We start from the raw sequence: 14,498 nt of genomic DNA on the forward strand, positions 1-14,498 counted from the left end.
TAGTCACTGTGGTTCCCTTCCTTTTTCATAATGATAGTGGCAGAGTTGCTAAAAAGGGGGGCTGAAAATGGTAAGAATGAAATTCAGTTCAACAGGTGTGTAATAACTATCTGCTACATGCAAGACTGTGTGCTATGCTTCATGTTGGGGATAGAAGACAGAAACAAAGCAGTACCACCCTCAAGGAATTTCCATTTCTACTGGTTCAATGGAACATCTACATGTACAAGTAAATGTAAAGTATATATAGAATAGTATATAGTAATTTCAGGAGAGAGAGAGGATTAAATACTTGGAGAAGATCAAAAAAGACCTCATGTAGGAAGTGGCACATTAAAGAAAATTAGAAGTTCTAGGGAGAAAAAGTGAGGAGGAAGAACATTCCAAGTGTGGGAAACAGCCTGTGCAAAGGCATTGAGGTAAGAGATAGATTTCGTATATGGGGAACAGCCAATAGTCTAGGTAGGAAATGATTGGTTACTAATTTGGAAGCCATACCAGAAGCACATGTCTAAGTACACCCAGAACAGTGACTAATCAGAACAAAGGTAAAAATCATCATCAAAAGAAAGGATAAAGATGAGAAGATGACAATGTGGAAAATGCAACACCTTCAATCTGAACTTATCCAAATGAGCCATTGATGCTGAAAATTATGATGTGAAAAAAAAGCAAATACAATGATATTAAAGATATCATTTCCTGCAAAAGTTTAGCTGATATGAAACAGTTGCCAAATGAGCAGTCAGCAGATATTTCTGTAAAAAGTGGAGAGATGTGGTAGTCAAGGGCAACTATAATTTTGAGTATCAACTAATTTGCTGAACAATATATTGGAGAATGGTGGAAGATTAAGTATTGCTTCAGAAAGTAGGCAAAAAGCAGTGAAAGTGAAAACAAATTTACAGACAGCTTAGTGTAGGGTACAGCTAGGCTAAATCATCCAGGATCATGTCAGTCAATCAGTAAACGTTTTTTAAGTACTGGGGCAAGTGCTGGTGATACAAAAAAAAAAAAAAAAAAAAGGCAAGAGACAGTCCTTGCCCTCAAGGATCTTACATTCTGACGGGAGAGATAACTGAAATGTAATATCCATGTTCTTTTTCTAGTCAGAGCTTTCAGCCAGTCCAATGATTTTTTTTTGGTCCAATGATTCTTAAATTATTTGTACAAATAAGCTATACAGGATTAATAGGAAATAATAAAAGAGAGAAGGTACTAGAATTAAAAGGGATTGGGGAAGACTTCCGGTATAAAATAAGATTTTAGCTGGGACTTAAAGGAAGCCAGGGAAGCCAAGAGATAGAAACGAAGAGGGAGAGCATTCCAGGCATGGCAGACAGCCAAAGAAAACGTTGAGAGTCAAAAGATGGAATTATCTTGTTAGTGGAACAGCCAGAAGACCAGTATCACTAGATTGAAGAATACATGCCAGTAAGGCATAAGAGGAAGAGAGTTAGGTTATAAAGAGGTTTGATTGCCAAACAGGATTTTGTATTAATCCTGGAAGTGATAGGTTTATTGAAGTCTTACTGAAGTATATTGAACAGGGGGTGACATGGTTAGACTTGCACTTTAGGAAAATCATTTTAGTAGCTAATTGAGGATAGACTAGAGTGAGGAGAGACTTGAAATAAGGAGATCAGTCAGCAGGCTGTTGCAATAGTCCAAGTGTGAGGTGATGAGGGCCTACACCAGTGTCAGAGGAGAGAAAGGGTTGTATACGAAGACATTGCAAAGATGAAATTGATAGGCTTTGGCAACAGATTGGATATGGAATCTGAGAGATAGTGAAGAGTCAAGGACTATGCCTAGAGACTTTGCAAGCCTGAGGGACTAGGGGTGTGGTGTTGCCCTCTATTGTAAAAAGTGAGAACCTGGTGACAATGTGGGTCAGATTCATCCTGTAGGCAGCAAGGAAGCTCCTACCTATCCAGGTCCCCTTAACGAGGAGATGTTTTACTTAACCCTAGGCAACAAACAGAACCTCTGCAGAACTTCTGTTTTATTTTCAGAGAATGGAATATCTGGAACCGGAAAGGAATAGGGTATCCCATCAATAGCTCTAATCTCAGTCCCTGAGATTTAACCCCAGGTTCTCATCAGGCAAAAAGTTTTGGCCTTGTGGATGTGGGTCTGATACTGGTTCCCTGAGGGCAGTGAGGTAGCTCCCTATCTTCATCCTGGATCTGGCAGGAAAGAAGAACTGTGACTCATTCCTAGGGCCCTCTGTGGTGGTTGGTCAGTCCTGGTCCCTGAGGGCAATAATGTAGATCCAGTTCCGATCTTATTCTTCTAAGGATAACTCTTGTAGTGTATAGGCCTTATAGTGGCCCGGTTCACAAAAAAATGATCAAAAAAAATTATTATGATGCCAAAGATCCTCCAGACATAAATCCAGGAAAGGAGAATATTTCCAAAACTCCTACAAGAAGAGTCTCTAAGGAAAACACAGTTTGGTTATAGAATTGAACAGAATTCCTAGAAGAAATTGCTCAAGAGCTTAAAAAAAGAATGTAAAATGACATATAAATGAAATGAGAGCAATAGAGGTAAGAAGTGGAAAAGAAATGAAAACTATTTAGGAGAGCCTTGGAAATAGAATTAATAGCTTAGCACAAAAGGCACAAAACCTCACTCAAGTAACAAACTCCTTGAAAATTAGGATTGGCAAAACAGAAGCTAAATACTCCATGAGAAAACAAGAAATACTAAAACAGATTCAAAAGATGAAAAATGGAAGGAAAGGTAAGGGACTTTATTTCAAAAACAACCAACTTGGAAAACAGACCAAGGAGAGTTAATTTAAGAATCATTGAACCAAAAAAAATCATTGGACTGGCTGAAAGCTCTGACTAGAAAAAGAACATGGATATCACATTTCAAGAAATCATAAAAGAAAACCGACCAAACATATTTAAAAAAGAGGACAAAGTAAAAATAGAATATACCAGTCACTTCATGAAAGAAACCTCAAAATGAAAATTCTCAAGAATGTCATATCCAAAATCCAGGACTTCTAAGTCAAAGAAGAAATGGTGGTTGGTTGGTTGGTGTCCTTCACTCTTGAAGACCAAAGTGATATCACTATGTTAGAGTCAAATTACAGTGTGTCTGACTGTGGCTGATCAGACCAATATAGGCTCGGAAAACTCTACCCCAGGTCAGACACAAATAGTCCATGTGAACATTTGGGGTAGATTCTCTAAATCTGCACATCTCATGTTTTTTTTGGGCTACTTCAGTTCTGCTTTGCTTATAGAGCACAGCACCTTCTCTGATGAGGGCATGCCATACTGGGCAGTCCTATGCCAATGTTCCCCATGACATTTAATCCATTTCAAAGTTCTTAATAGAGACTTTGAGAGTGTCTTTCTATTTCTTTTTCTGATCATCATGTGAGCACTTGCTTTATGTGAATTGTCTGTAAAATAGTCTTTTAGGCAGGTGTATATTTGGCATTTGAACAATGTGGCTAGCCCATTGAAGTTGAGCTCTCTGCAGTAGAGTTTTAATGCTTGGAAGTTTAGTTCGAGAAGGGACCTCAGTGTCTGGCACCTTAACCTACCAGCTGGTGTTCAGAGCCTTCCTAAGACAATACAAATGGAAGCAATTAATTTTCTTGGCATGGCGCTGGTATATTGTTTCATAGGCATGCAACAATGAGGTCAGCATAATGGCTCTGTAGGCCTTCAATTTAGTAGTTAGTCTAATATCTTTTCTCTTGCACACTTTCCTTTGGAGCCTCCCAAACACTGAGCTAGGTCTGGCAATGCGTGCATCAACCTCATTATCAATGTGTACATCCCTGGAAAGTACACTGCCGAGGTAAGTGAACTTATCCACAGTATTCAAAACTTCGCTGTTTGCTATAACCAATGGTTCCTTGTGGTGTGGTGGTGACTGATGGAGCACTTGTGTTTTCTTGGTGTTAATTGTTAGGCCAAAATTAGCACAAGCAGCAGAGAATCAATCTATACTTCATTGCATCTCAGCTTCAGAGCCTACAATGAGTGTACAATTGTCTGCAAACAAAAAACCATGCCCATTATTCAGAACCCAGACAAGCAAACAGTCATGGAATTGATGTACAATACTGATGAACTTCTCTGGGCAGCCAGAATTTGACATAATTTTCCACAAGTCCTCATGACTAACAGTATCAAAGGCCTTGGTCAGATTGACAAATAATATGTACAAACATCTATCCTGCTCCTGGTATTTCTTCTACACTTGTTGGGCAGCAAACACCGTATTGACCATTCCTTGACCCTTTCTCAAGCCACACTGGCTCTCAGGTAGATGACCATCTTCCAGGTGAAGGATAAGTCTGTTGTTTTTGTTTTTGTTTTTGGGCAATTGGGGTTAAGTGACTTGCCCAGGGTCACAGAGCTAGTAAGTATCAAGTGTTTGGTCTGAGGCCGGATATGAACTCAGGTCCTCTTGAATTCAGGGCCAGTGCTCTATTCACTGCACCACCTAGCTGCCCCTTTTTTTTTTTTTTTTTTGTTTTTTTTTGTTTTTGTAAGGATCAGCCTGTTAAGGAGGACTCTGGCAAGAATCTTGTCAGCAGTGACTGAGAGAGAGACCTTCCTGTGATTGTCACAGGACAGTCTATTTCCTTTACCTTTATAGAGATGGACGATGGAGGCATCCTTGAACTCCTTGGGGTTAACCTGCCATATAACCCAGAAAATTTTAGTCAGCTTTTATATGAGCAATGGACTCCCCACCTTGTAAATCTCATCTGGAATAGAATCAGCACCAAGTGCTTTGCCACAGGAGAGGAGCTTAATGGCATTCAAAACCTCTTCTTCAGTTGGAACTTCAGGTGGGGAGGGATTGACTTTAACCTGAAGTAAACGATCAGTGGCTTCAGCATCGATTGATGATGGTCTGTTGAGAACATTATGGAAGTGTTCAGCCCATTTCTCTAGGATCATGTCTTTATCACCAATCAATGTGGCTCCATCAGCACTGAGTATTTGAGATGCACCATATGTCTTTGGCCTGTATATTGCCTTCAGGGCATCATAAAAGGCTTTAGATTGTTACTATCAGTGTAAAACTGAATTTCATCTGCCTTCTTACTGAGCCAAGAATCCTGCATCTCTAAGCTTTGCTTGTAGTTTACTTTTGATGGAGTTAAATGCTGACTTCTTAGAGATGGATGAACCATCCTGGTAAACCCTGTGGAGTTCTCATTTTTCATTTAGCAACTTCTGAATTTCCCAATCATTTTTCTCAGGTCAGTCTTGGTGTTTGTGAGTGTTCTGACCCAGATGAGCAAAAGAATTGCTGTACACCAAATTTCTGAAAGCTGTCCACTCCTTTTCTTCTCCACTGTTGCCAAGTGTGTGTTGGCTTAACTTTCCCTCCAAGTTAGCAATGAACTGTTTCTACTCAGAGAAGTGTTCTAATTTGTTGACATTGAGTCTTTTGGTGTTCATCTTGTTTTGGGACCACCTGTTTTATGGAAATATTTATCTTGGAGAGGATAAGCCTATGATCAGTCTAGCACTCTGTACCACACATTGCCTTTGGCACTCTCACATCCTGTCTGTCTCTTCTTACGATGACATAGTCTATTAAACGCTAATGTTTGGTGCAAGGGTGGATCCGGGAAGTTTTGTTGCATTTAGGTAAATGGAAGACAGTGTTGGTGATGAGAAGGTCATAAGATGGACAAGTCTTCAGTAGTAAGTGACCATTGCTGTTGCTGTTTCCAACTCCATTCCTTCCAATTCCTGCCATGTCTGGTAGTCTGTGCCTTCTCTATGTTAAGGTCACTTAAAATTATAAACCTATTCTCTTTCCTCACATTGATGATGAGGGTCCCCAGGTATTCATAAAATTTTTCTTTGACTTCATCAGGGTTCATCATGGTTCATCATGGTGGGAGCATAGGCATGATGATGGTGGAATGGTGTTTTCCTGCCAGTGGCCTGTCGGTCCTTTTGGTAGGCATACAAGCTTGTTGACTAGACTAGTTTTGATTGCAAAACCTACACCAGCTTCACAATGCTCCCCTTCACTGCGACCACTCCAGAAAAACCATATATCCAGCTCTGACTTCAGTAAGCTGGCCTTCATTTGCCAGCCTTGTTTCACTCAGGGCTGCTATTTGGATGTGACACCTGCTGAGTTGTCTCACAACAAGAGCTGTTTGTCTTTCAGGTCTACTGGATTTCGTGTTGTCTATAAGTGTGCACACATTCCATGTACCAATGATGAATAGAGTCATCTTTGCAGAAGTTTTTGTACATTTTTTTGTGTTTTGACCACACGGTGGGATCCCCACTTGCTGCAATAAACAGGCCAGGGTTAGCCAAGCAGACAATTTTTAGGGCACCTTTTCTAGCTCCTTCCTCACACCAGGAGGTGAACAGTGTGGTCCTTAAAAGGCTGCTCAGACACCTAGGGGTCTGCCGAATCACACTGCTTCTTCCGGTAACCCTATAGTCTGGGCCACCTATGTGCAGGGTTGTGACTGCAGCTCCCAGTGTATCCACACCTGCTACTTTGTCACTTGCCTGTCACCACAGGACTTTGAGATAGGTAAAAATGGTAAAATGGTATGGGTGATGTCTTTTGATTTGTGCATAAATTGGATTTAAGTGAGGCAGAGTTGCACGAGTTGTTGGCCTCACTCTCTCTTTCAGAGTCATCACAGTCCAGTGGCAGGACAGAGTCAAGATGACTGGTGATGGCTTGATGTGCAGTGGATGACCTTGGCATCTTCAGTGTCTAACCAAGCTCTAAGCGCTCCACAGTGCCTGCTTCAGCTGCCTTCATGGTCGTTGGAACACATTGTTTTCATCTGCCCATTTCACCAGGAGAAGTCTTCACATGCTTGGGAAAGACACCCCCTTAACTCACTAATGGGTTTGAGACCCTTCACTTGCCATTAACCTGGTTTAGTACATCTGCCAAAACAGTTTACTGGGGGGGTCGCCACTGCACATGCTACAGCTTCTTGGAGCCACAGGTGAGAGTTAGGTGGATCAGGTAGACACCAAAGGTGGAAAGCAGACTTGAAAAGGGCTTGGCAGCCCTCATACCAGAAATAACGGTCTTTTCTGAACGCACCCTATACCCTGAACACACCCTATTCTTCAAAAAAGAAAGAATTCTAGTACCAAAGAACCATAGTCAGGATCACACAAAATTTAGCAGTTACACTATAAGGGAATAAAGAGTATAGAATATGACATTACAAAATGCAAAAGAGTTAGGCCTACAACCAAGAAGAACTTACTCAGAAAAATTGAGTATATTCCTGTAGGGGGAAAAATGGACCTGCAGAGAAATATAAGAATTTAAAACATTCCTAATAGAAAGACTGGAACTGAATAGAAACTTTAAAATATAAACATAGGAATCAAGAGAAACATTAAAAGGTAAATATGATTAAGCAATAGAAGGGATTTTATAAAGATGAACTTTTTAATGTTGTAATGGAAGGGATAATAAAAGAATCCCTTTAGAACCATAATGTCATCATCAGGAGTCATAGAGTGAGTCAATTAAGAATGGGGTGTTGATATTGTGATGTTTTGATGATCTTCAAAAAACAAAATAAAGGGTGGGGAAAATGGACGTAAAGAGGTAAAAAAGAGGAAGGATGGTGGAACTTGTCACACTATTATCTCATAGTGTAAGTAGAAGTTTAAACAAACATGGAAGAGATCACAGGAATGGGCTTCACTTGAATCTCACTTTGATGTGGTGTTAATTGTTAAGCCAAAATTAGCACAAGTAACAGAGAATTGATCCATATTTTGTTGCATCTCAGCTTCAGAGACTGTACTGAGTGCACAGTCATCTGCAAACAAAAAATCATACACCAACACTCCTTCCACTTTAGTCTTGGCTTATAGCCTTTTCAAGTGGAATAATTTACTATCAGTGCGGTAGCTGACTTTGATGCCATATTTGTCTTCGTTGAAGGTGTTTGAAAACATGACTGAAAACATCATGCTAAAAAGCATGGGAACAAGCACATAGCCTTGTTTCACTCTATTGATGACTGGGAAAGCATGAGAGCATTGTCCATTATTCAGAACCCAGGCAAGCATGCGGTCGTGGAATTAATGTACAATACTGTTGAACTTCTCTAGGCAACCAAATTTTGCCATGATTTCCTACAAACCTTCGTGACATACAGTAACAAAAGCCTTGGTCAGATTGCCAAATGTGTACAGACCTCTGCTGTGATCTGCTCCTGGCATTTCTGGTGGAGTTGTTGGGGAGCAAACACCATAATGACCATTCTTTGACCCTTTCTGAAGCCACACTGGTTCTCACGTAGATGACCATCTTCCAGGTAAAGGATCAGCCTATTAAGGAGGACTCTGGCAAGGATCTTGCTAGCAATGACTAAGAGAGAGACCCTTTGTGATAGTCACAGGACAGTCCTTCACCTTTATAGAAATGGACAATGAAGGGGGAATCCTAGGGGATAACTATTAGATTAATAAATTATATACTATAATTAATATAATATAAATGAATTATAATAAGTAATAAATAAAACTAGAAGCTGTTTTTTTTTTCTGATAAGGGTTTGGTATCCAAGATAAGGAAACTTTGTGTGTGTGTGTGTGTGTGTGTGTGTGTGTGTGTAGGTATGTATATATGATTAATAGCCATTCCCCAATAGATAACTAGTCAAAGAATGTGAACAAAGTTCTCAAAAGAACTGCAAAGTATTCACAAGTACATGGAACACTGCTGCAAATTATTAGTAACAAGAGAAATACAAATTAAAACAACTCCGAGGTTTCACCTCATACACTCTGCAAATGAGCAAAAATGACAAAAAATGGCAACAATCAGTGTTGGAGGGGTTGTAGAAGGATAAGCACAATTATACATTGTTGGTGGAGCTGTGAAATGTTACAACAACTTTGGAAAGCAGTTAGGAATTATGCAAATAAGGTGACTAAAATATCTATACCCTTTGAACCAGAGACTCCATTACTAGGCTTTAAAAAAGCCATTGATAAAAAGAAAGTCCCCATATACACCAAAATATTTATAGTAGCACTTTTTGTAATAGCAGAGAATTAGAAACAAACTAGATGTTTATCAACTGGGGAATGTCTAAACAAATTGTGGTATATAAATGTAATAAAATGTTACTGTACTGTAAGAAACGCTATGTATGATGAATACAGAGAAGCATAGAAAGATCTATATGAACTTATATAGAGTGAAATAAGTAGAGCCAAGAAAATAATATATCTAGTAACTCAACAATGTAAATGGAAAGAACAATTACATATCAAAAAATTAAATGTAACAAAATTATAAAGATGTAATAGGACTTAAATGAAGAGAGATGATAAGACACCCCCAAACCACCCCTGCTTGGAGGTGGGAGGTCCATAGGTGTTATACATTGCACAAATTTTTGGGCTTTTTCAATGTATTGATGAGTTGTACTGACTTTTTTCTTCTCTAAAAAGAAATACTGTTTATCGGGATGACTTTCTGAGAAGTGAAGAGGGAAGGATACTTGAAATAATTATGGGATTTAAGAAACAGAAAATATCAATTAAAAACTTAAAGAAAAAAGTCCATCTACCAAGACACACGAAAATTATGTGAATTTAATTACCAAACACTCTTTGCAGAGATAAGGAAAAACTTAAATAGAGAAATGCATTGATCCTGTTTGGGTCAAGGCAATATAGTAAAAATTATTACAGTACTTTAGTTATTTTCCTGAATCAGTGTCATTCCAATAAAACTATCAAAAGGTTATTTTTATAGAGCTAGGAAAAAATAACAATTCATATAGAGGAATACTATTTCAAGAATCTCAAAGGAAAGAATGAAAAAAGGAAGGGTGCTTAGAAATATTTGCTCTCACACTATTTTAAAGCATCAGTCATTGAAACTATTTGGTGCTGTTTAAAAAAAAAATAGAAAAGTTGATCAGTGGAACAGATTAGGTACCTGAGATCCAGAAGCACATAAGCGTAGTACAGTGTTCATTAAACCCAGAGATCCCAACTACTGAGGTAATGACTCATTATTTGATAAAAACTACTGGGAAAACTGAAAGGCAATCTGGTAGAAATTAGGTTAAACCAACATACCATGTACCACTATAAAGTCCAAGTGGATCCATGACTTAGGTAGAAAAGATCACATCAAAAACAAATTAGACCAGCAAGGAAGAAAATACCTTTCACAACCATTTAGAGGTAAAAGTTCATGACCAAACAAAGGATAGAGAGAGGATCACAGGAGATAAAATGGAAAGTATTGATAATATAAAATTTAAAAGTTTTTGTACTAAAGCAATGCAATGAAAATTAGAAGGGTACCTAGGGAAAATATTTGCAACAAGTTTCTCTGATAATATCCAAATTTTCTGATATATCTAGGATATATAGGCAACTGATCAAATATACAAGAATAAGAATTATTTTCCTACTATGTATTGGTACTGTGCTAGACACTGAGAATTCAAGTGCAAAGAATGAAACAGTCCCTGCCTGTATTGAGCTTAAATTCTAATGGGGGAAAAATAAGTACGTATAATGTATATATATGTGTGTGTGTGTGTGTGTGTGTGTGTGTGTGTGTGTGTATATGTATGTATACATGTATATGTATACATGTAATATAACATAATGTACATTGTTATATACAACACAAATATAAAGTTAATAAATGCACATACATGCATGTACATTCACACAGTGCTTCAATATAATGAAAGTTGTTTGAGAAGGAAGTCAGTCACCAGCAGTTGAGGGAATCAGGAAAAACTACATGGAGAAGATGATGTTTGAGCTACATCTTAAAGGAAGAGAGGAATTTTTAAGCAGAGGTAAAGAGGGAGTGCCTTTCAAATATGAGGGATGGCCAGTGTAAAGGCATGGAAATGGAACATGGAGTGTCATGTTTAAGGAAACCGAGAAGGACTATTTGGCTTTACACTGAGTGTGAGAGGAGGATGGAGGAGGAGTAATCTCCAATGAATACAGAAAGATAGGTTGGGGCCAAGTTGTATAGGTTTTAAAAGCTAAGTAGAGAAGTTTCTATTTTATCCTAGAGGACATAGGAAGCTATTGGAGTCATATGGTCAGCTCTATGCTTAAAGAAAAGTACTTTGGTAACAGGAATGGTAAAATACTTAAGATAGCAAGAGGTGAGGAAAGAATGCATACCATGTATAGGGACATAGAATGTTGTCTGGAATAGACCATTTTGGCTGAACTGTAGAGTGTGTGGAGAGTAATATGTAGTAAACCTGGTAGGTTGGAGTCCTAGAAGACTGAATAGTGAAGGATTCAAAAACCAAAGGGTTTAGCTTTTGAATACTTCACTTGTCATCTAATAAGAGCAGAGTACAGCAAATCTATCACCTCTCTATTTTCAGACATTGTTAGCCATTTTTACCTGCCTTTTCTAGGCCAAAAATCATTTTCTTTGATAGAGAAAACAGGAGCAAAATTAGAATTTAATTTTGTGTCAGTCATCCATCATCCTATCTACCCTTATAAGTGGTCCACTTATTTTATTCTCCTCTTTTTGCCATTATGCCTTAGAAATCTTTCTATTCTATTCTCCTTTGCTTTTCTTATGAACCTTGGTTCTTTCTGAGTTATAATATTCTTGATACAGTTCTTAGGGAACTATGCCATGATTTTATATTCATTTATTCTCTGTTAGGTGACCTTGTTTGCATCTTCTTTACATATCTTTAAAAAATTAAGTTGGTAAGTCTTCAAAGTATCTATATTTGTATCTTTAGACAATATCCTTTTTCATCTTCTTTGGATTCCTTTCTCTTTTTCTCTTCAGAATTAGATATTAGTTTCCTCATGAAGAAAATAAGTAGATTATGCTATGAATGAATTTTTTTCCATGTGAGTTTTTTTTTTTTTTGAACTACATGTTTCTATCCTTTGGCAGAAAAAAGTGAATCCTGATCTCCCAGTTGAGATTAAGCCCGGCAATCGGGCTCGGAAACACCATGAAGAGAAAATAAAGAAGCAGAAACAGAAAGATATGTTGAAGCGATGGAGAGAGGAACAACAGCGTCGCCATATAGAAATGAGGTAGAAATGGGAAGAAAAATTCAAAAGTATGGACTTTTCAGAGGTGTTTTTTCCAAAACTTACCCACTCGTGTTATAATTATGTGACCACTTAACTGTTCCTTTCTTCTGAGAGAGGAATGTTGATCATTCCCAGTATCTTTATTTAGAGAGCACCCATGAAACAAAATTTTCTTCTTCTTTAGGTTTGGATTGCTTATCTGACAAATATTTTGAATGGTTGAAGATTTTCTAAATTTTAAATAATTTTGTGTAGTTGGCACAGTAAAATCAGTGTTGATTTGATTATTAGAGAATGTCATTGAAGTTCTAGCAGTATTGACTTCATTTGTTTCAAAGGATCTAGAGCTGGAAAGAAGCTCACAGCTCGTCTAGTCCAACCTCTTCACTTTACAGATGAGGAAACAGGCTCAGAGAAATGACGACTTGCTGAAGGTCACGTAGGTAGTAAGTAACAGAGCCGAGATTTGAACTTAGGGCTTGTGACTCCAGGTTCAGCACTCTTTCCACTTACATGGTTTCTTTATGCTTTTGCCAATTCCTGATGCACTTTTGATTACTCAAATAATAATAATGAGAGGTAATATGGAATAGCAGAAAGAATACTGGGATGGTTTCAGGAGACATGAATTTGAGTCCTGTCTCTGCTACTTCTTAGCTATTTGACGTTGGGCATGTCAGTAAATTCTGTGATTTACTCATCTGTATAAGGAAAGATTTGGATTAGATGGAACTTTAAGGTATCTCCAGCTCTACGATCTATGATCTGTGCTCCAATTATAACAATAGTTGCAATTTATTTTCGTATCACTTTTTGGTTACAAAATGCTTTACATGCATTAGTTATCTCAGATGAGCCTCAGAGAAACCTTGTGACATAGGTAATAGATGAGGAAACTAAGGATCGAAAAGATAGTGTTTTGCCCAAGTTCCTAAAGTAGTAAATGGCAGAGTTGGATTCAAAACCAAGTCTCTTGTTTTCTAAACCAGTGCCTTTTCTTCACCATAGGATTCACTCAGTCTTTGATTCAACATCAGTTTATTTGCTACCTGTTATAGGCACTATGGTAGAGAGGAGATGGACAAATCTCATTAAAATACAGTCTTTGTCCAAACAGAAAACAAATGACTTCTTTAGGGCCAAACTTAGCTATTATGCAGAATTTGGTTTCAATTTTATTGTTGGTGTTCTTTCTATTTACATTGTTGTAATACATTTACGTTGTAATAATTTATATGATTGTAGTTGTATGTGTTGTTTTTCTGGTTCTGCTTACTTCGTTTTGCATTGGTTCATGCAAATCTTCCCATTCTTCCCTGTTTTCTTCTTATTCATGGTTTCTTATGATTCAGTGATATTCTCCACATTCACATACACAGTTGTCTAGCCATTCCCAATCAGTGGGCATCTACTTTAAAAACCCAAATATTTATTAAACTCATATTATATGTTCAAATAAAGCTTGAAATATTGCAGGAGAACATGGAGTGGAATGCTATAAAACAAACAAAAATAGGTTGGAACACAATATGATAAAAGCATATGTGGTATCCAGACTACTATGGAAGATTCAAGGAAGGAAAGATAATATTAGTAATAATAGTACTAGTAATGATAATAATAATAATAATGATAATAACAGTAATGATAATAATAGTAATAACATATTTCTTTAGCATTTTAAGGTTTACAAAATTTTCCTTAAAATTCTATGAGGGAAGTAGATAATATCTGACTGGGGCTGAAGGGATCAGACAAAGCTTTTATGAAGGAGGTAAAGACTTTTAAGCTTAGTCCTGAAGGATGGTCAGGATCTCATTAAGAGAGATCTGGTAGTAATGAATTGTCCCAATATAGCCACTGTGCTCAAATCCAGGAACAGATATGCAGATGCCTCTGATTTGTTTCTTTCTTCTTAGGGTAGCATTAAATTTGTCTGTTTCTGGTTCATGAAGCCTGGGGATTCATACTGCTGGCTAGCATGTTCTCTGGTCTCATAGTATTCTTTCTCTATAGACTCTATGAAGAAGAGATATATCGGAGGCGAGTAGGAAAAGAGCAGTTGTATTGGGAAGAACATAAACGCCGAATATTGACTGATTGGAATCCACCTCCCCTCATGGGCAGACCAGGGGTACCAGTTCCCTCACTTTTGGTGAGTCTTCATATTAACTTTAGTTGATATGACTTTTACCTGCTATATATTAAGATGTCTGACTTTTGTTATAGACTTAAGAAATAAAGTTCTTTCAGTTTTCTCTGAAGTGACTTCCATGTTGTCTTTCTCTTTTGTAATCAGTGGGATGTGGCTACAAATAGGCCTTATCTGGCTTAGTGGATGTTGCGTTTCTGACTTGGTTATGTATTTTCACTTAATGGCATTATCCCATTGACTTCTTCAGCATCATTACCTTTCTT

At 37.7% G+C, this 14,498-nt stretch overlaps 1 protein-coding gene across 1 annotated transcript in view; it reads left to right on the forward strand.

Moving 5' to 3' along the window:
* Positions 1–14,498, forward strand: part of ZFR2 (zinc finger RNA binding protein 2) — a 139,768-nt gene that overhangs the window by 62,060 nt on the left and 63,210 nt on the right. The window contains exons 10-11 of the mRNA XM_027851298.1: positions 11,935–12,080; positions 14,097–14,235. Of these exons, the coding sequence (XP_027707099.1) occupies positions 11,935–12,080; positions 14,097–14,235 (285 nt within the window). The remainder of the gene's footprint in view (positions 1–11,934; positions 12,081–14,096; positions 14,236–14,498) is intronic.

This window comes from Vombatus ursinus, unplaced genomic scaffold (genome assembly GCF_900497805.2).
Source record: "Vombatus ursinus unplaced genomic scaffold, bare-nosed wombat genome assembly UNPS02009173.1, whole genome shotgun sequence".
Classification (NCBI taxonomy): Eukaryota; Metazoa; Chordata; class Mammalia; order Diprotodontia; family Vombatidae; genus Vombatus; species Vombatus ursinus.